General features: G+C 38.0%; 1 protein-coding gene across 1 annotated transcript in view; it reads right to left on the bottom strand.

Annotated features, from left to right (window-relative positions):
• KMT2E (lysine methyltransferase 2E (inactive)) overlaps positions 1-22663 on the bottom strand; it is a 65814-nt gene extending 43151 nt beyond the window's left edge. The window contains 3 exon segments of the mRNA XM_049814194.1: positions 3494-3678; positions 14651-14710; positions 22264-22663. Coding sequence (XP_049670151.1) covers positions 3494-3564 — 71 coding nt within the window. The 5' untranslated portion in view covers positions 3565-3678; positions 14651-14710; positions 22264-22663.
• Between the last annotated feature and the right edge of the window lie 866 nt (positions 22664-23529).

Below are 23529 nucleotides of genomic sequence, written 5' to 3'. Positions count from 1 at the left end.
GCAGCATCAATATGCCATATACCAGTTTGATAAGTCTAATTTTCAAGAGTTCAGGTCTGTCTTCCCTTTGCACCAGCATACCTCAGCAATATCTGGCTGAAGGTCAGCTCAGACAAAGGAATGTAAAATATTTTGTATGAAAAACAGTATTTTCTATTTTAAAACACTTCATCTAACCAAACACATCCGATGGGCTTCACTACCTAGACAACAAAGAACTGAGCACTACTTCCCTACCACAGGGTAGTTTCTGCTACTTAAGCATCTCATAGCAGGCCCTACAAGTATAGGCTGGCCCGATACCATCTGTAGGGAAATGGCAAGCTTCCCATTGTCTTAAAATACTTTAAGAAAAAAAAAATTTAAAAACCCTATTTCAACAACAGTTATAGGAGGGTAGGTTTTCATTTATTTAAGACTACAACAATGTTCATAATCTTTTCTCCTGGATATTGACCTCAATACAATGATCCATACACTGTGGTGGTTAGGTTCATTATATAGGCCTTCGCTCTAAAAAACACAGACAGGTATTAAAAAAACAGGAGAGCAGTACCATCCATGGCATTTCCCAATGTGTAGCTTACGCTCATGCTCTAACCTAGACTAACGCTCAAGTGCATTCTAAACCTTCAAAAGCGGCTGGCTCTGCTTACTATTACAAGGTCTTTTACAGTAGGAAGTCATACATATTCATCTTTAGTAAGCCTTTTACAAACAAATGCAAACTATGTGTTCTGACTACTACGGCACTATGAAGATCAATCCACCACTGGAGAGCCCACTTAGGTACAAGTAAGATAAGAGACAGACTATTTCACCCAATTTTTAAGACATTCAAACCAATTAGTAAGAGTTATTCTCCACATAGCTATTTGCTACAATTACTAAAATAATATATGAAACTATGTAATCACGGGAACTATCTATCTTTTTAATAGGCTTATCCCTTAGTTTGACACATAGGGAAAAATCTCTCAGCACTACGAGATTGCACTAAGCTACAAGTTTTTTCCTGGGCTCCTTCTACGTAATTAGGTTTGCCATTCCCCCATTCTTGCGTTTGTTCACACTTCAGCAACTGATGAAGCAATACCAGACCTGTCAGTCACAGTGAAGAAATTCCAACTCCTCCCTTTCAGAAAAACCCCAGAACTTGGTCAAAGACAATCTATGACCACTATCAATACAATCTATATCCAACACTCTATTCTCTGGAAGAAAATGTACAAACACCATGTAAATCACAGATGGCGACAGAAAAGGTTTACAACTGTATAAGCAGGTAGGTTAGGGACACACCTTTGTGTCACACTTCTTTTGACAGTGGCATGGCTTTTAGATAAGCTTAAGCCAATCATGTAGCTACACGTTTTTCAGCATAAGTATGGCAGGGATGACAAGAATTAATCTAACTGGTAACAGTCACTTAACATCTGAAGAAAAGCAGTTCCTAACTGGGTCGCTATGCCACAGTATCAAGCAAATAACACACTGTGAACTCTATCTTGTTTATACTGACAACTATATTTATTTATTTTAATTTCAGCATGGCATGCTGCATCTGCAAGGAATGTCAGCAACCTTGGGAACCACGACCTTCTCTAAACATGAAAGAAAACCACAGGAAAATATAATGAAAAGAGCTGCGAGTGGGTCACTCAAGTTAAAAAATTTTGTGCACCAAGGAAACTAGTGTTCATGATATGAGAGTTCAACAAAACAACTTTAAAAATTTAATGTGACAAAAAGCTTCAAATTGCAAATTCTTGGTTTTCTTCAGATAAGTGGTCCAGAGTTAGAATACCCTCATATATATACCTGAAAGCACAGAAAATAAACTTTCCTTTAAAAAGCTGTTCAGGAGTTCTGCTCACAGTGTATAACTTTCGAAGTTTGGAAGGAAAGCCATTTGCTTCTTAAATGGAGTAACATTACTTACACACTCTCAAGCAAAGACTGCGTGTAAGCTATTTAAATTCATGTTATTTATTCAATGCACCTGTTAAATGAAGGACCACTTTATGAAATTTATTTTTGATTTATGAAATATTTCAAGAGTGTATGTAAAGTCTAATCCATTGTTTCAATATCTAAAACAAGCAAATGGATTTTTGTGGTAACCAAAGGTAGGGAAAGTCTTTAACACTGTTACAGAAAGGCTCAGAGGAAGGCAAAGAGTAACAGCACCTCAAGTGGTTAAAAAAAACAAACCAAAACCCAATTTGATATAAATAATGAATTTAACAATTTTTATTAGATCTAAGAACTGAACTGGGGTTTTTTTCCATATGTATATGCAAAGAAGTATACAAGATTCACTGTGGCTTATACAAACTCTCTTGATCTTTAAAGTTTAGTATCTTTTGACACCCATCTCTTCCCAGAAAACTCACCTGTCATATACTCTACTAATGCAAAAGCAACAGAAAAAAACAGAGGGAAAAAAAATCCAGGTACTATTCTGAAATGATACAGAGCTCAACAGGATGATATACCTATGTACACTGGTAAAAGTTGAAAGACCACCTTGGTCTTTTACCTCTCAAAGAACCAAGTAGTCCAAAATGCTATTTCTCCTCTCATAACATTCAATAGCCAGGTCGATACTACACATATGGAAAGATGTTTGTTTGACAGCAAAAATCTCCAGTCAGAGATCAGCAAGACCTGTACTCTAGCCTATCGATGCTCTACAGATTCAGACACCACTAAAGGGAAAAAAAAAAAAAAAAAACCACCAACCACAAAAACCAAACAAAACACCAAACAAAACTACACACAAAAAAAACCCCACACCCCCACAAAACCCCCCAAACAACCCCCTCCCAAAACAAACCAACCCCCCCCCCCCAAAAAAAAACAACAACAAAAAACCAAAGCAAGCCCCCGCCCCAAACCCCAGAAATTCACTATGCTTATTTCATGCAAAGGAAGCGTTTCTTGAATTCAGGATTTCATTGGCTCTTCTTTGTAATCCTTTACACACAGTTACTAACTGAAATGAATGATTAACAAGTGAATTTCTACTAGCTTTTCAATATAAAATAACTTCATGAAGACATGGTACGAGACAATTAAGACAGGCCTTCAACTTTCATAAAGGCACACCCTTGCCTAATTACTGCCACTTTCTTGCAATTTACCACACCAAATGAATTTACCTTTCTAAAATGGGAAATCAAAACTATTTTTTTACATATAGTTAAAAGGAAACAGAAATGACAAAATATTTTAAGCATGAAAAGCAAACCAGGCAACATCTGTATTTCTTAGTCTGATAAGCAAGACAAATATGCATCTGTAGAACAGTTTAGCTTCTCTCCTTTGCTCACTTAAGAATAAAGTGACAGTTATTAAAGTAATTAAAAATTCAATAAAACTAAGGAGACTCCTTAAGTCCTCTCTAACTGAATTCAAAAAGTACTCACTAGGGAAAAAATAATAAAAACAAAAAGATAAGAAAACTTACAACTTATGTTCACATACTTACTCTGAGCCTGCAGCCATTTCCAAATAAGAAGTATCTGCTGTGTCAACCCCCAATGGGATCACTATGCTCATGACGTTCGTTTCTGATAAATTCGATTACTACGGAGTCCTATGCATTGGTATCCAAAACACTGGGGCATGCCAGCCACAGTGCTCATTGCAAACATCTAAGTGCATCCACAAACCCTGTTAAAAAAAAAACAAAAACAAAACAAGAAAAAGCAGAAGACAGAGTCAATTCATTTTAAAACCAGGCATTTTGACATCATGTATTTAAAAAAAAAATAAATAAAAAAAATCACTTTTATCTGTCACAATGATTTCATTTTTTTATTTTACACAAGCAAAAGGAAAACAATCTTCTTTAGAAGTTGGTAACTTCAAATACACTTTTTTTTTTAAGACTGTGATGGTCTTAAGGCCTGAACTTAAAAATATTACAAACCGACAAAAATATTACCATTTAAATTGATGATTAAAAAAAATAATTCATCACATTCAGTGAAGTGACAGATTCACTTTATGGCAAACTTACTGAATGTGAAGTACATCTGCTTAACTGCTCTGTGTTGTCAGAGCCCAGCTGCTGTACCTTTCAATAGAAATCTGGTTACAGAATCTTTCAAGTATTTCTTAGAGAGCATTGTTCAGTTCTGCTTTGCACTTTAAAAAACCCAACAACTTTCAATGTCCACAGTACAAACTAAGGATGTCAAAAGAAGCAATGTCATAACTTCCATTCAGTAATTTTTTTAAACCAAAATCATTCTAATGATTCACAATAATGATACGAAACAATATCCATCTCACTGTAATAGACCACCATCAGAAGATATTATACCCATCAGGTGCCAGTTTTAGAAGCGATTTTTAAGTAGTAAACTAACAAGAATCAGTAGTAGTTTTTAATTGTAGACAAAAGCTACCATCTGCTTGACTCGCACAAGTGAATACAACAACCCTATCTGTATGCCAGTTACTAGTCTCCCACTCCTCTTACCAAGTAGGGCAGAACACCCAACCAAGTACACAAGAGGAGATGTACATAGCACCCCAGCTATCTCTATTCACAGATTAGTAAACTAATGCATTTTTATAGCCTAATATAGACAAGGTTTTCCACAAGTGACTAGGTAATTGAAGCAAAATACCTCCATCTTCAATCCTTGCATAATGAATAATTGCAAACTCCTTCCAAAATGCCGAAATTGCAAGGACATAGACCACTTTGCAATGAAGGATATACAGTGCCTAATAAATACACTTCTCCTATCTGACAAAATGTAGTGTCTTACTTGAAGTCTATAAAAGCCCAACAGTTTTGAGATCAACATATTTTAAACACACTCATCCTTGCCAAATACTAGATTGCCAAGAAACAACTAACAAGCCTCTAGTGAAAAATGGGGTACTTATAAAAAGGACTTCAGAAAACCACTGTGGACTTAAATCTCAATTTGCTCCTTTTATTGATAAAGTTGGTATCTTCAGGATGAGGAAGTGGCATCTACAGGGCTTCTCTAAGGTACGAACTGGCATCAAGTCTTATTCAATTTTATCTCACTACTGAAGTCTGGCAATTAACATCAAACATCTTGGCATGCTCTTAAGCGCCTAAACCTTCTACAGTTCATTTTCCCACTAGACAGCAGAAGTTGTGTTTTGGTCACATTACACGAGGCACAAAATACAATCCACTGGAAAGCAATCAGGCCAACTATCTGTTGGGATATCTTGTTTTATTTAAACACTAAGCATTTTCTTATCACATACCACAAATGTCAAACTGTATCACTAGCTATGCATAAAATTAAGGAAAACACAATGTTTTCAAGAATAAGCAGCAAGAAAAACCTGTTAAACCAAAAGCAGGTATAGAATATTTTTAGTAGATGGCATAGGAGAAACCCCAAGCCCCTCTTACAGTTCAAGAGAGCACTCATTCTGCCACCATATAGTTTACTCATAGGGTAGAACCTTGAATGGCCTCATCTACAACTTACAGGAAACATCAGCTTACCATTAGGTTCTCTTCTTCTGAATAAGTAAAAAATTTCTGTTAATTTCTACCCAATAACTGAAAAGAAACCATCAACTTTTTTCGTCCAAGTAAATCAGCTATCACAGGTTAAAGGGTTCTTCCACTAGCAACTGCAGTTCCACCTATGCTAACAAATCATCAGCATAATAGAGATTTTATTTTATGCTTGTTATTAGATAATTCTAAAGAACAGTTTTAGTGTGTTTCAAAGTAGGTCTAAAAGACATACTGGACACAACTACCTGGGAACAAGGTCCTCACTTAGATAGAAGTTTCTCGCACTTAAAATTGCTTCTGGTGGTGGTGTGGTTTTTCTTAACTGAACTTTCTTTAAACACTTCTGACCAGGTAGAAAAAATGGCCGGGACACTAATAGAAGTGAAGAACCTGCCTTAGCAGCCTCACAGGCTATAACATCTGCAAACTTATATAGAACTGAGGTTAACCAATTACCATATATTCAAGTGACCTTCATTGTGAACACAGAAAGATGCGCTTATCACATCTGAGAATCAAGTGAAATTTGGGCCTTTTTTTTTTTTTTAAACAATGCAAAGAAGAGAGCTATGTATATGTTTTTAGAGCTATGTATATAGAGAAAACTAATTCGCTAACGTATGGCCCAATTAATCCCATCATCTCTGACCAAGCAAATACATCACAACTCTTAAGAAAAAAAAAAAAGGTGGGGAGGGAACAGAGCCAAGACAGAACTTCTTACCCTACTACAAGCTACTGAAATACATTTTCAAGCCTTAGTCAGAATTCACTCAAAAAGAGAATAATCTATACTGAATAAAATCAGAGACTTGAGGAACTCAAATTTATTTTGCCAAACAGCATTAAACAGAAGTTGTTTCATCTAAAAGGAAGCAGAATATGATTGTAATACTACCTCATTATTTTTTTACCACCTTAAGATTTCAGGTCTTCACCATGCACACATGCACAGAACCCTCCAATGTTTTTCCTCTGCCTATAGTTAAGTATGGAAGAATGGAGGCAGCCACCGGCTCACAACACCTACGCAGCCAAGTTAATTCAAACAAACATAGCTCATTATTTATGAGTAGCCATCCTCAATGAATTCCTGTGACAGGGGCTGGGGGAGACCGAGGATAAATTCACTATGTGCCCACTTATTAACAGAACTGTGACCTTACAGGCCATCCAGTGATGAACATTACAGTGATGTCAGATTTGGGATGAAGGAAAATATTTTCTGTCACGTCAGAATCAGAAGTATTGTCATGACACACTAAAATACTCCCAGTATTTTTATTGGATTATACTACAAAAATTGGGAAGTTCAGAACAGAAAATAGTGTAACCACTGATGAACTTTCTTCCTTATCCATCTTAAAAGTGATTGCTTATCCTTTGAAGCTTGGTATTTTAGATGAGTCATAAAATACTATCTGCTATCATAATATGGTACCTTCCAATTTCTTCAAGTACACATCTATTTCAAGTCATTATTCTTTCAGAACTCTGACAATCTGTCACCCACAGCCTTCTAAAGAAACTGTTTTCATAGGTGCATTTCATTTAAATAATTAGCCAGGAGGAGTGGAAAGAAGGGTGCTAGAGAAGTCTTCCTACAATCCAAGCAGATTATACACAACTTACTGTTTAAGAAAATCTTTCTTCAAGCAGTACATGAATTTGAAAGTTAGAAAGACCACACTGGTTTGTCCAGTTAATTTCAGGGCCATATAGTTAAAAGGCACTATATAAAAACTGCTGGTCTAAAGTTCAATGATCAGCTCTTTATTGGGCAAAGTAGCCTATCTACCATACCTTCATCTCAACAGCAGAGGACCTCCAATTTTGTTTGGGCACACTCTATTCTTCTAGTGATAACACACTGTAAAAGCTTTGAAAAGGGTTTTGGCCATTTCTTAGATTAATCAGATTTTCTTCATTATCACCCCACCAGCACAGCTTTATCATATGAAAACACATTCCTTATTTGAAGAAATTTTGCTTTAATTTAATTGCAGTTAAGAAGTTTACCTTGCCCTAATAATACAATTTTCATCTTAAAAAAACAAAAAACTTTTTGTTCTATCTAGTCAAAATATTTATCTTGCACAAGATCAACCTCCTGCAAGAAACTTCTCACACTTTACCATTCAACCACATTGGTTTACATTTTCTATGGCAGTTCTTTTTCTCTCTAGAGAATACACAGGAGCTTTTTGACTTAACAGCCATATCAAGTCTAAAATATTTGAGGCCTCACCATAATTCTCATGATCCACTTTGTTTATGATACCAGAACTATTTTTTTAAAAATGAATTGTGCTCTAACAACATAACAGCACAATAGATTCCAAATTATTAATCTGCGTGGTTTTGTACAAAGAACATCATTTATGCATTAAACAACAGAAAATAACTTACATATTATCCCTGAGGTATTCCACTTACACAACATTATTCTGTGGTCTAACGAAGACCACATGTTTCCTTTCTGCCATGTCCTTCTAAGATCAAGCGTGTGACAGCAGAAGAAAAAACTTACGTTTTCCACTGGTACACAAAGGAGGAAAAAAACCACAAATATAGAGGGCTCAACTCTTGAATCAGAAGGTAAATGGGTAATCTCTTGACATTACATCAGTATTTTTAAACCTAATCCTACACAGTCCAAACATTCAAAACAAAATCCAGTTGCTATGATCAGATGTTGGCAGAAAGGAACTCCAGGCCTACTTTATCAGCATATCTTTTTTCCCTCCTTGCACTTGCTTCTTGTAGGACCGTCAAAAGCTCTATAGAACAGTTTCAGGAAACAAGCAGATGATAGATCACCTAGACAGAAAGTACGCTTGAAAAATAAGAACTTGAAGTCTAGCCAAACTGTCCAGATCACTCCAACAAGGTTTCATAATCCCAGCTATCAATCATCCTCTAAGTGTCAAGAGTCCAGACAAATTCTTCCATGGCATTTTCCATGTAAGTTTCTTTTTGTTTCTTTTCTTTGTTTTTTTTTCCTAGGAAGGTAGGAAAAGTATTTTTTTTAAACATTTAACTACTTTTACTTGCATGTTCTTTTATAAATTCAGAAACTGAGTTCCCAGTACTTGCATTCAAACAGAAAGTAACAATAAAAATCTGATCAGAAAACTCTGATTTACCTTTATTTTTGCTAATCATGAAGCATACTTTTCAAGCCAGAAGAAACCAAACAGTACTTGCTGTACTGAGAAGGGTACAACTCACATGGTTATATGCTGCATTGGTAGCTCACCTCTGCAAGACATTTAACCTTTTTTTAAGAAGGGAGAGGGAAGGGGAACAGGACTAAGAAGCCTGCTAGAACATATGCTATATGTGTAAGAATACTAAAGCTCCCATCTGGGATCACAGATGCAAAACTTTTCATAAAAATCAAAGGCAAGAGGTAGTGGCAACACCAGTAACAACTTTTTTGCCTTAATCATAAAAAAATCCTGAAGAGAAATTAATATATCAAGTTAATATCCCACACTTATCATAAGTGTGGGTTTTTTCTTTTGGTTTGGATTTATTTTTAATCCACATTTACCCTAACACTACAAAAACCAAAAGAGGAAAAAAATTAATGAAATCTGTTTTTGTTATTCTTCTTAGTACATCTGACCGCTTTTTACACAGACAATGTCATTGTTCCTTGCCTTTCTTTCCCCATACATCAATTTCCAGTTTCTATTGTCACATGATAGATACTAAAGACAAAAAGCATTTAAAAGTGGGAAAAAAAATCCACTATAAAAGTTAGGAATAGAATTCGAAGCAAGGTGCAATACAACATTTGTTTTCTTATTTATAAAGGGGCATCAGTGAAATCATGAATTAATCTTACAAATAAGTTATTTCTTAGGTCATATCTAAGAATCTTCCATGTACACAAAACACTACACTAATTTTAGCAAGTTGATCGTTACACCGGTTCAAGTTTCTCACATCACTAGGCCTTACAAAAATAGTCTTTTGTTCCTGTTTTTATGACTTCAATATACACCTGAAGTTCTTCAGTAATTTCTTCTAGCAATTGCCTCTATCAGTCAACACCCTTCCTCAGTTACAAGATAAAAAAAAAATAGTTACACAGTTCAGATGTTTCAAGACTTGGGGATTTCATCACAGAATGCCTCTGCAGAAAATTAGCAGGGCTTCCCTAAATGGAGAGCAGAAGTTTAAGGGAGAAAAATCTAACTGTGATTAGCCTGTAATTAGGCTGAGTATTTCATGAGAGTAATCAGTGCTGGTTTTAGATAAGTAATTATTAAGATTTTATACTGTGGTGGGTTGACCCTCGCTGGAGGCCAGGTGCCCACCAAAGCTGCTCTATCACTCCCCTCCTCAGCTGGAGAGGGGAGAGAAAATATAACAAAGGGCTCATGGGTCAAGGTAAGGACAGGGAGAGATCACCCAACCAATTACTATCACAGGCAAAAAAGACTCGACTTAGGGAAAATTAACGCAATTTGTTGCCAATCAACCAGAGTAGGGTAATGAGAAATAAAACCAAATCTCAAAACACCTTCCCCCCCACCCCTCCCTTCTTCCCAGGCACAGCTTCACTCCCAGTTTCTCTACCTAGCCCCCACCCAGCAGCACAGGGGGATGGGGAATGGAGGTTAAGATCATCACACATTGTCTCTGCCGCTTCATCCTCTTCAGGGGCAGGACTCATCACACTCTTCCCCTGCTTCAGCTTGGGGTCCTTCCCACATGAAACAGTCCTCCATGAATTTCTCCAACATGAGTGCTTCCCACAGGCTGCAGTTCTTCACAAACTGCTCCAGCATGAGTCCCTTCCACGGGCTGCAGTCCTTCAAGCACAGACTGCTCCAGCATGGGTCCACTGCAGGGTCACAAGTCCTGCCAGCAAACCTGGCCCAGCATGGGCTCCTCTCTCCAAGGGGCTACAGATCCTGCCAGGAGCCTGCTCCAGCACAGGCTTCCCAGGGGGTCAAAGCCTCCTTCGGGCACCCACCTACTCCAGCATGGGGTCCTCCCTGGGCTGCAGGGGGACAGCCTGCCTCATCATGGTCTTCACCACAGGCTGCAGGGGAATCTCTGCTCTAGTGCCTGAAGCACCTCCTCCCCCACCTTCTTCACCAACCTTGGTGACTACAGGGTTGTTTCTCTTACATGGTCTTACTCCTCTCTCCAGCTGCAGTTTCTGTGCTTGCCCCAACTTTTTTCCCTTCTTAAATACATTATCCCAGAGGGGCTACCACCATCACTGATGGGCTCAGCCTTGGCCAGCGGCAGGTCCATCTTGGAGCTGGCTGGCCTTGGCTCCATGGAACACAGGAAGCTTCTAGCAGCTTCTCACAGAAGCTACCCCTGTAACTCCCCCACTACCAAAACCTTGCCACACAAACCCAATACATATACTGATGCATGCACCTCTACCTCAAAGTCCTTAACTAATGTCACTGCAGAAACATTAGTATACTAACCAAATTACCATCTCTATACTATGTCTGCTCTGCATCTCCACAAGATCTATATACAGAAAAATACATAACTAGAGGGAAAAAAATTTAATCAAACCTTCTAACCTATCTACATATGCCAACTGTCTTTCCTTAAAAGCAAAATTATATAACTTCAAATACATATTACAAAATAAGTAGAAGGTGAAAGTGATAATTTACCCATATTTAGTGAACTGAGTAACTGAAACGTCTGAGAATAATTATCACTCCTGAACATATGAGAAGTTACTGCCTGTGTTCCCCAACTTATGGGGAAATAGGCAGTTCATCACTCCTGAACATATGAAAAGTTATAGCCTGTGTTTACCAACTTACGGGGAAATAGGCAGTTCACCCCATGTTTAAGCCGAGCTTATTTCCTGATCAGAAATACAGAAGAGGCTCTCTCTTTCTAAACTAAGAGTACTGGTAAATCCATTGCCTCATACCCTTTAAATACAGGCAAAAAATTTGTAACAATTTCCCGGAGCAGTATTTAAGTATCAGAATACACACAATATACATAAAGATTCATTTTTAAGAGATGCGTACAAATCTAAGGGAATTAACTTGAGGCTTACTGGAACAAACAGATCAGATCACTGAAACAAAGTGATCTGTACAGTCAATTTTCCACTCATGCATGGGCCAAGTAAGAAGAGGAAGGGTATAGAAGAGTTATATTTACAAATAAAAACGATTCAGATGTAAAATACATGAACTCGTTGCACAAGTCTCGAGTCAAGCAAGACCTTTCAGTTCAACCAGCATATGATGCTAACTTGGTTGTAACTTCAAGTCTATTTGAATGTAGAAGCAATCTACCTGTACTAATACAGCACTAAGCCCAAACCACAACTCCAACTTCCATTTGCTCCCAGTAGAAAATTCATGTTACTGTAGGTCCAGGTTGGCTCCAGAATCACACAGGATCACTCTGAAACTAACTACAGTTTCCCATCTCAACAGGGACTTCTGGGCAAGATCCAAAGACTTCCAAAATGGTACTAACTGCTTTCAGACCTCTGCTGACTCCCCCTGATCTTGGTGTTAATTGTTTATACAAGTCATCTCAGGTAATGGATATTAATGACCAAAAGGTAGTATTCTGTTTGTTTTTCTTAGCACACCAGGAAAAATAGTCCACAAGGCATGCTGGTGCCTTCCTTGCCCTTAAAAATGCTTTCTTTATAAGGGGAAGTGGATAAAAACATATTTGAAGCACTGGTACTCAATATAGCACACAGGAACACAGTTATGTACCTTAAAATTGAGACACACCAAATCAAGCCTACTACATACCCTGGAAAAAGGGTAAAAGAGCATTTAGAGGACAAACACTTAAACATCTTCTATGCATAAGCTGCCTTTATTGAGCATGCAATCTAAACATTCTCCTCTTCCCTCCCCTCGATTACATCATATGTGTACACATATTTTGCAATCATTAGCAAAAGCAATTCTTGTCATTCCTTCCTTGAGATTTACAGGCCAACAGTTCTAACCTGTGGTCATGGGAACCACCCTTCCCACAAAGAAATCCACAAGACCAGATCTAAGAAAAGGCAATACACCTATGCCGTAGCACAACCTATACAGGAGAAATTTCTAAGTAAAAATGCACCTATCAATACAATGTGTCATACAGTCCACAAATCCAGGGTGAAAACTACTACCCTGAATTGTCACAGAGCCAAGAAACTGAGCTTCCCTATTTGGCTTCCCTGCCTACAATCTTTTTTTTAATTTTTTCTTCAACTTTTTTTTTTTTTTTAATTTTTCTTTTCAATTGGGGCAAGTTACAGAGAATAAAGCATTAAGATTTTACTAAAAAAAAAGTATGTTTTGCTAAACTTCTGCTTTCTATCACTGCTCTGAGCACTTGCATCTTCTCTATACAACAGTTAGGTTATTTCGAAAACTAGTGATAGAAACTGACATTTTAATGGTATACTCTAGATATCTTTCAAATAGTGAACTACTCTGTGTGCACATGTGTACATATAAGTGTACCTATGTATCTACACACAAATGTGGAAAAAATACATGCAGCATATATATGCTCAGCATAAATACATAAATCAAGGTAATCTGAATATTTATTTATTGCTGGCTGTTTCTAAGGAGATAACACATCTTTAATCAGACCTAGAAGCAGAATACATGAATAAATGACTAATCTTACCCACAAGGAAGTTCCTTCTCTGTTTCCCCCGACATACTCCACCATGGTACAGATTTTGCTAAGAGATTAGGAGGGATACCCAACTTCCAAATGTTACACCACTGCAGTTGCAGTATGAAGTATGCAGGCTTAGAAACAGCTATGAGTCCAAATTCAGACCTTTGCTACTGTTTGCTGCTCTCTATGGTAACCTAATAGACCAGTTAGCAGTCTACTTCAAATTTGTGCTGAGACAAAAAACAGTAGATAAAAATAAGACACAGTAGGCATGCTCAAATACAATATACAAATTAGGACCCATTAATGACCAATTCCTGCAAATCACATGGAAGAAAAAACTTGTTCTAGAAGAAATCTGGTTTCCTATGTATTTATAGCTTCTGCCCAAACATTCCCACTGACCTAATGTTCTCTATATCACTCTCATAGCTCTATCTTCCTCCCCATCTTCCTTATCACAGTATTAACTAGTCCTGGCCTGACTCACAAGCCCCTCAATAACCTCCTATGCCATCCACACTGACCCACACATTGTCAGTAGTCAGGTCCACCTCATCCCCTTCTCACATGCCCTGTCAGCCAGCCAAAAAAAAAAAAGGGGGGGGGGGGCGGGGAGGAGGAGTACCTGCTATAGCAGGTTTGGAGTTACACATATGACAGATAATGGCTAAAACCATTATGCTTCCTCTCCCTGCTTCTTCCAGGACACTGCTCATAGCTGCCCCTTTCCATCCCTTTTTGCATTTTCATTAAACTTCAGAGATCTCAAGGGTACTATACTCACAAGGATTCCTAACTGTACCAAATTTTTGTTTTTTAAGTTATTTGCTGCACTGACAGAGACCTAGTGATCATTAGACCAATGTATTTAATAAACATGGCTATTACAACCAAACTACTACAGGATAAGGCTCCTCCTACTTTGCTTTTAACCCAGTGCCAATACAGAGTAAGAACAAGCATAGTGAAGTAAAGTGTTCATTAGCATACTTATGAACATCCTGATACAATAAATATAGGAGTTCACATTCAACCAAGACCTCAGTCATGTTTGGAATGACAGCCAAACTTCATGAATTGGTCTTCAGTTGGTGATCTTGAACAAAGAAGAAAAAAAACCCTGCATCCTCCATGGCATCCAAGATTCATGCATAAAAAACTTGAGTTTCCGTCATGTAAGTATCAATTCTTCAGTATACAGATCATTACATGCATTACACCAACTCTAGTGAGTGGAAAGAAAGCTGCCCTTTTAAGCTGCCTAGAATCAATCTGTCAGTTAGCAAAATTTCTGCCATACAGAAGAGCTAGTTTTCACTGGCCATAGGCTATCTTCCCTTTACTATCTGGTTCAAGAGTGCTCTTCTTGTGTATTCCTGAAAAAGTGATGGAAAGAGATCTCTCTTCCTCAAATATTTATGCCAGTCCATTAAAACATGGAAGACTTCCCCTTACCTCTTCTCTCTCTTCACTCCTCCTTTTCTTCTCTCAGTGGAAGTTAGACAAAATATAGGACTAGGAAGAGAAAAAGAATGAGTGGTAGAGGGGAAATAAAGGTAAATGCAGTTACAGAAAGAGTAAGAATTAGTTTATTGAACAGAAATCTATCCAAGAAGCAGTAAGCAAAGGTATACAGAAAAATACAATGCTTACAGATTTTAGGTTTTGTATTTACAGAAATCAACCCCCAGAATTGAAAATTAACTGCCAATCACTTGATATCTCTAAGTTTACTAAACAACTGCCATACTTACTAAAATAAACCACACACAAAAAGGCCTAGCCATTCAAAAACTATCAATTATTTGAGCTGGAGAGTCAAGGAATTGTAAAATACGAAACAAGTACAGCAAATGAAGAAGAGCAAGAGAAAAAATTACTTTTTGATAACAATATTGCTTATTGCTTAGAGAAGTATATACTAGCTACCTAACATTAGTGCATTATACTGTATCATTGTGAGATGTGAAATTCCTTTTAAATAGAAACTCAAAGGTTAAGAAAACAAATAGTTTTCCAGTAAAAAGATCTTGGCTTTAAGTCATTCTTTCTATCAACTGTTTTACTGCAAACATTTTTCTCCACCTACCACAAAATGCTAAATAACTGTTGATTGAACTTACACAAAATGCCTGTGACTTACCAATTATTCTCCAAACAAATGTTATTTACACCTGTTACCTTAAGTTATTATTCTTGACAAACTTTTAAAAATATAAAGGGTTTCTGCAAGTATAGACAATCCACATTCTGGAAGAATACTCTGTAAATCATGTCTACAACTGTAAAGCTAAGTATATTTCTTTTTTATTAAGTGTAACAGTATACCTTATGGTATGGTGATTCACTCACTGGAAGGTCTAAATGCTAAAGGCCCAATACTCCTCCCACCAAAAAGCAAGGCTTTTTTGGGGGAAAACATGTGGCTACAAACACAGACTGGTGAAGGCAATACCAATATAAGTATTTTGCTGTCTTCATGACATCAAATAAAACAATTCATTTAACCTTTTTCTGTGCTGCTTAGTTAAGACTTTGGAGTCTACTGTAACTATTAGATATCTACTACACAAAAAGTATTTTTTCGACTTATTTGAAGTCTGACATTTCAGCTAAGCAAATTTCTGTTTTGACATGTTTTCACTTAGATTCCAAAAACTAGTTCCCCTGTTTCATCAGTGGCATTTGACTTACATGAATAGCACAACAGCGCTGCTACTTTTACTTATGGAAGCAGTTTGTAGTCATTCACTTAATTGTTATGCTTATGCCTAGGAATCTAAAGACAAGCAAGTCAGAAAGCTGCACTCTTTCAAATAAAAACCTTAATTCTTTCTAGCAGTTAAAAGAACTCTTTTATGTAATTTTAACCACAGTTCCAACCTGGACTATATTTCTTGGTAACAACTTGGCAATATTTCAATCCCAGATTTTGGGAGAAAGAGGGCAAGAAAGGGTGAGGGAACAGATGAAGAAGACTGTCATGTTCAAGGACAGACAAAAAAATACAGAAGTTTAAGATCTAAAGATCCTACTTTCAAGACAACAAAAAATATTTCATTTTCAATTGCAATAACCTTGCAAAACTATCTTGACTTATTTGTGTTAAGAAATTTAGATTCCCTGCATTTGTAACTTTATACCTTTGCGTTTTCAAAGGTCTCAATGTGTATTTTTAATTGTAGTAACAAAGATATGAAATATGCCATCTTAGAAAAAACACAACAAAGAAATTCTGCCCAGCAAAGGAAGCACAAAACACAGCTTTTAACTGTCAATATTACTGCCACACGGGAGGGGGGGAAAAAGATGCAGAGTTTGTCTTTTATTTGTCTTCCAGTACAGAAGATGTGATTGCAAAGAGACAGTAGAGAATGAACATTATAAAAAAAACATCACTACAGTCATTCATAAAAATCCTGCATAATGATATTAAAGAGTAAGAGTCTCATCAAGTATTTCTACCCTAAAAAAGAGCAATTGGCTGTATTGCTTGGTAAAGCATCTGAGGAAGGAACCTTATCCTTATAACCAGTAAAATAACTACTGTATTGTTCATCAGTTATATGTAAAAATATTCACGTTTCTACCAAATGAGAGGTGTAATCTCTCTATACCTTCTCCAGAAGCTATAAGTTGCTGTAATTCTCAGGTCTTCACCTTCAGTTTAAGTAGAACCTACTAAAAACATTCCTCATTAGAAAAGTTTCTTTAAACCAACAGTTAAGACAGGATTAACTGTCTAGACTACGAATATCATCTGTCTTGTGATACGGTTTTAAACACAGCCCCATTATAACCATACTAATTAGGAGTTAGCTCCTTTTGTCTACTCAGGGCAAGTTAAGTGCATCACTTACTGTTAAAGAAAAAAGTATCTTTAGACATAGTCAAGTTAGAAGAGTTAAAGAGTAATGAACACTAAACCAATTTAAATATTCAGAGCTCCTCAGGGTAAAAGATCCAAACCTACCATCCTGTATACATTTTCAATTGTCACTTTGTAAATATAGGATACTCATTTCGTCACTTTCTGTGACTGATGAAATAACCAACAATGGGCAATAGATTACAGGTCCTCCTTCTAAGGTTGAAATGTAAAGTACAATAATGTCATTAAAATCTAGTTTTATCATCTTGTCTTTGAACTTGACTGTAATTTAGTTCTGAGATAAAGATATAAAAGTGAATGATTACCTATACTATGATGGCACAAAATACACAAAACACAACTACAAATAAGAATAACTTGTCTAAACCTGAGCCTGCACTATGACATTTTAATATCTACACATTGAAAATGTTAATTTTAAATTCTAAAATAAAATCAATACTGTTTTGCCTTTCCCATACCTTGTCTGATTTGCAAAACTGCAGGTCCCTTCCAAGGCTCAGCTAAGTTTTACAACACTGCATCTCCATCTAAGCAATGTATGAATTATCACATAAAAGGAGAGACAGCACTCTTTCAATAAAATATGCAAAACTAACAAACACATTTTACCTGCACAGGATGCAATGTCTGTGCTACTTCAATACATTCTTCATTTGTACTTTTGAAGCACATAACTTGAGTGGACACTGTGATTTACCACAGTTCTTGCCAAATATTTTAATTTAGAAAAATAAAGATAAGAAAGCACTTAAGCCAGGCATGTTAAAAAAAATATACTTTTTACAACAAAACTGTCTTCTGAATTTTACAAATTATTAAATTTTTCTAATAACGAGCAGACCTTAAAATCTTGCCTGTTTCACTAACACCACATTAAGATTTGTAAGAGGGAACAAAACCAATCTCAGTATCTCCTAGCAAGTAAGTATATGAAACCTGGACAAGGTTTCTTTTAAATAACTTGTTACTTTTAAGGCATAACAAACAACAGTTTTCGTCTTTGAACATACTACAAACAAAACAAAACAACCTGCTATAGTTTTGAAGGTCACGAGCAGAACTTTGGATCCTCAAAGGGATTAGGTTAACTTTTGTGGGTACAATTCTTGGTTAGTAAGAAAATGTGAACACCGATGTAGTTAGAAATACTCATCTTGCACCATCTGAAAGCCCACTACAACTAATATTTTAAATGATCCAGAAGAATAAAAAGGGGTTTTTTTTCCTTAACATTCTACTAAGCCAAAACTTTTTTTTTATTCGAAGATGCCTTAAGTTTCATTCTTAGCAATAAATCAAAACTAGTATTTGCACAGTGGAAACATTCAAACACTGTACCTGTTCCAAAAACACTGTCCAACAAAATTTGCTTTTGAGAGATTCACAAATGCTCATTTGTATGGAAGTCACAAGGCCAGTAACATAGATGGACTTCTTCAGGATCTCTCCAAAAGTCTGAATTGAATTTCATTTTATATCTTCACCAATCTACACCACCCCCACAACCCCAATTTTGTTAGAATGTTACATGAACACAGCAAAATACTTTCATTAAACCTTCATTTACATTAATCTATTTAAAACAATGCCACGATTCTACAATTACATACACCACTCCTTAACTAAGTCCCACAAATAGTCCTTACTAAAATTAGTATTAACATGGAAGCAAAATTAAGACTGTCCTTAAATCAAACTGAGATCAGGACTAGTGAGACACTACAGCCTTCAGTGTGACACCGATTTCTGTAATTCTGTTGCTTTCCAACAGAATATTAACAGTTGGGTGTGCTGAAACTGTACCAAAGATATGAGGTAATGCAACTCCTAAAAGTAATCTGAATTTTAGTGCTAAGAAAAACTTTTCCTAGATGTAGTGTAAAAAGCCAATATATTTCCCCTCTGGAATTTCCCAGATGGCAAAAAAGCTCACCCAAAAGGCTAAGTGACAGTTAAGCAGATTTTTCCTTCAGATAGGAAAAAAGCTTGAAGATACATAAACGGTTTTAGAACTACAGTTCGTATTATTGCATTTTTAACACCATGTTTGTAAATCAGAACTGTCTCCTGCAAAAACAGAAGTTTAGATTTCAAACCCTCCCTCTTTCAAGGGGTTTTTATTAGTTGGGTTGGGGGTGGGGTGTATTTAATTTTTTATGAATATATCTTCAACACATCAACATCAATTAAGTTTAAAAATAAGGGTAGAATTCCCTTTGTAATATTGTCTTCTTAAAACAAAACACAGATCTCTTTTTACAAATGGAGAAACTGAGTCACAAAGGCAAACTGACTCACTAAAACTCGTACAGGGAAACTCTGGAAGATCTGAAAATTCCCAAGAGGTTCTTAGTGCACAAAATTTTAAGTCTATAAGATAAGCTGTAAAATTTGAGTATGATTATTCCAATCTTTGGGTTTATTTCATCTCCCCCCTTGAACCCTTTTTTTAAAGTGTACAAAATTATTTTCTTTTCATTTTAATCTTGAATCAGACGTCTGCTCGAGAACATGACTGAGGCCATGAAGTTAGACCACAGAGCCGTGTAGCCCTCTAAGTCATAATGCTAAAATTATTCACAAGAACAGTAGCTTTAATCCTAGGGAGAAGAAAGAAGAAAGTTTCCCAAAAGGCCCATACATACACTCTTTAGAATATTATTCATGTACTATTAAATACAGTAAGGCATGTTTTATTAAAAAAAATAATATCTATATAAATAAGGAAGGTATGATGGGAGTATGCATTACTGGACTATTAACACATCACTTGGTGGTTGAAATCACTCAGACTTTGGCCTCAAAACACACGAAAGACATGCATTAACAACACTCTAAAAGTCTTACTCCCTTATTGTTCAACTTCAGATATACCTTAAACCACACATCAGTGCTTCTAAACGGTATCTAAATTAAAATTTTTCAGAGATTGAAGACAGTTTTGCCATTTCAATACCTCACTTTTGATTGTTTAAATCCAGAAGGTTCCAAAGCTATACTAGAATAGGAATTCATACCTCATTAAACCAAGGACAAGATTAAAGACAGGCATACAAAAAACAAAAGTGAAAAATTTCTTTTTTGTTGCTTAAAATGTACAGTTCGCAGCCTCCATAGTTTGTATCAGAGTACACTACACCAACTACCAAATAATAAATCCTTGTGACCTCCCTTCCCCCCACCCAAACATATTTATAGTGGTGATACTAAAAGGTTCATATTTCATTTAGGAAGAAAATTAGAGGTTAGGAACTGCACTTTGCCTCAGTATTTGTATGTGTATTACCACATATAAAATTTATACAGCAATATACAAAACAGATTGAAGAAAAAAATGTAATACCAAGATTACATGGTAGCAGAAAAAATTCCACATCTTAATAAAGTAACAGGTTATAATCTCACATGTATTATTTCCGTAAGTTCTTTTAGTATTCTCAAACTATGAATACATGGAATTACTACCCTAATGTCCAGCAAAGGTATTTCCTGGAAGGTGAACATGACGTTCACAAACGCGATTCCACAAAGAATTTAGCTGACTGTTTTAGTGATGTTAATCCACTACTTATTTTGGTAAGTATCACTGCTTTTATGTCGTTAATACGATGGACAGATGTACAGTACCCATCACAAACGCAGGAGCTCTTCCAAATTATTAAACCGACAGACATATTACCTTATAGTAACCTATACACACCCCTCAAAAAAGCTGCTTGAGTCTGTTGCCTCTTTCCACCCCCCTTTTCCCCGACAAGAGTGGTCTCGTTCACTTGCCTTTCACACACATAACCAATAAAATTAATCAGCTGGAACACAGCATTTTTAAATCGCAGTAAAGTCAAGAGATGTTTTGTACGTTATTTGAAGGGAACAGTCTTTTCATTTAAACATAGTAAGACTCTAATATGCTGCAGACAAATGCACTGCATGGGGTGTGGAGGACCCGAGCTGATTAGATTACCACAACATCAGCCTGAGGCCGCCATTTTTAGAATCTCTAAAGGACAAAAGAGGGAAATTAAAAAATTTGCTCCACATTTTTTGAAAAGTAACTTTGAAAGTATAGTGATTATAATCAATTAATCATGCATTGTAAGCACAGCCATGGATATCTCTTTCTTTTCTCTGACCTGAGCCCTGGATAACAAAAACGTTTCGTTATTATTCCTTTAAGGTACTGTAAATAAACAGACTAAAACATTCCTAAATCCAGATGCAGCACTAAACTTCTGCTTTTAACGACACGTAGTATGTACCATTTTAGGGACCTCAGGGCTTTTAGCCACTGCACATTCCCTAATGGCTGAGTATGGGGGAATACAGGACCTTTATCATCAGGCTATATTATGTTTCTCTACCCTGTTTAGTACTACACAGTGAACCGCTTGTTTCTCCTCCCCTATGTCTGCAGCAATGGGGTCTACCCCACCAATATTTATTTAAGAAAGAGATCGAAATATGCCATCCAAGGAACACCAACACTGGCTGCAGAAACTAAAGCAAGAAAGGTATGCACCAATATAACTACTTACACCCTCAAGAAAGGGGGTGGAGAGAATGATCCCCTTTTAAATTGGCACAGAAACTCTTGGGGACTGCTTTCCGTTTGTCCAGGTTACACCACGAAGCGGAGATATTAGCAGGGAGGGAGGAAAAGAGGCGGGGGTGTGGAAGGCAGAGAGATTAGGCCTATAACGAGCCATTTTAGTACCACAAAGCAAAAATATACAGGATGGAGGAAGAGAATAGGTTTTCCCAAGCTTCATAAAACTCAATACGCAGTCCCAGTAACACACAAACCCGTTCTAAAAACCACCAGTCTAAAGAAGTGTATGTTGTCACATAATAGCCCCTTCTGGCTCTTTTTCCAAGCATAATGCATAAATCTGGCGTAACTGCCAAAAAATTCTCCTCAGCTCCTCCAGTTACAGTAACCCGCCATATTCACAAGATATAGCGACAGCCTGCCATTTTTTAACCAAACCCCACAAAAGCAAAAACAAATTCAAGGCAACTCAAACAGAATTTAAACACGTTTCAGGGGGGGGAAGGAGTTATACTCGCACCGAGGGTAATGAGACGTTCCCATCGCATTTCACTCCCTTTTTGCCACCCCCCTCCTCCCCAAAGCACCCACAGCAGAATACCCTAGTAATAACCAAACACTCACCTGTAATAGTCACAGGCCAGGCAGCAGGACCCCTCAGCTGAGCCCCTTCTCTATCCCAACCAAAACAATGCAACAGCCCCACTGCGGATATCCCTACCCTAGGCAGGAACCCTCAGCAGGCTCTGGTAAAAGAAAGAAAAGAGAAAGAAAGGAAAGAGGAGACCCCCCCCTCCCCCCAAACCTAGCTCAGTGCGCAGAACCCTACAGGGACGAGCTCGGAAGCGCCTTTGCCTTGGGACCTGTGTACAAACCCCGCTGCCGCCGCTGCTCCCGTGTCTCCCTCCTTTCAGCCTCCTACGCTCCCTTCTATGTCACTGCCTCTCTCTGGGAAAATGGCGTCCGCTCTCCCCTCCCTCCCACTGCACGGGGCTTACCCGCCCCGCCTGGCAGGGGCAGGGTTACCAAGGCGAAGCCAAACAGCCGCCATTTTGCTTATGGGCTGAGAGCGCAGTCTGCGCCCGCCGAGCCCTCAGTGTCCATTTTACAACAGCGCTTTGCACGTTACGCTGAACGGCTCGGGTCTGGGCGCGGCCGAGACACCAGACTGCGGCAGGGGCTGGGCAGGGGGGCTGTGAGGGGGTGTGGAGGGAAGTAGGGCAGCGGAGGAGGGGCGGCGGCGGCAGCTGGGGCTGGTGCCGGGGGCGATCCGCAGCCCCGGAGGCGCAGACCGCGGGGGAGGGGCAGGGGCTCCGTCCCAGGCTGTTGTGGGACCGAACGCGGGCGGGAGGATGTCTGACTCAGAACTGCATCCTCTGAGGCAGAAACGCCAAAACTCCCTCCTCAGCTGCTCTCCCCCCCGCCTCCGGCTTCCTCCTCACGAACGTCGTTACTCTCAGCATACCTATTCTTTATGAATCTCAACCTGAGGAGTAAATTTTCGCCACAAAGTACGCGAAAAGCCAGGCAGACCCGCCGGATCTCACACACGCAGAGGAACTTACTTGAGGGGCGGGAAAGAGGGGGGCGAGAAAGGGGAAGGAGCGGGAGCTTTCACCGAGACCCCTTCAGGGCGATGTGGAGGTTTTGACTGAATCTCTCCTGTCAAGAAGACAGTTGAGGCTGAGAGTCCTCCCCGAAGCGTTTTAAGGCTCATATATAAGGCAAGTGGGAGAGAGCTTCGGTTATTAAAGCGAGTGGGACAGCAGTAGCTGAAGGCGTTTCTTTTCTGCAGGGAACGAGACGAGCAGTGAACGAGCCTCGTTTCCCCTTTAGGGAACGGCACTTGGGGAGCAGGTATGGTCTGCTTTTATCCGGACCAGCGGGAGC

Source organism: Accipiter gentilis, chromosome 11 (genome assembly GCF_929443795.1).
Source record: "Accipiter gentilis chromosome 11, bAccGen1.1, whole genome shotgun sequence".
In the NCBI taxonomy this organism is placed as follows: domain Eukaryota; kingdom Metazoa; phylum Chordata; class Aves; order Accipitriformes; family Accipitridae; genus Astur; species Astur gentilis.
The sequence above is the reverse complement of the archived record's forward strand: the minus strand, read 5'-3'. Positions and strand labels throughout refer to the sequence as shown.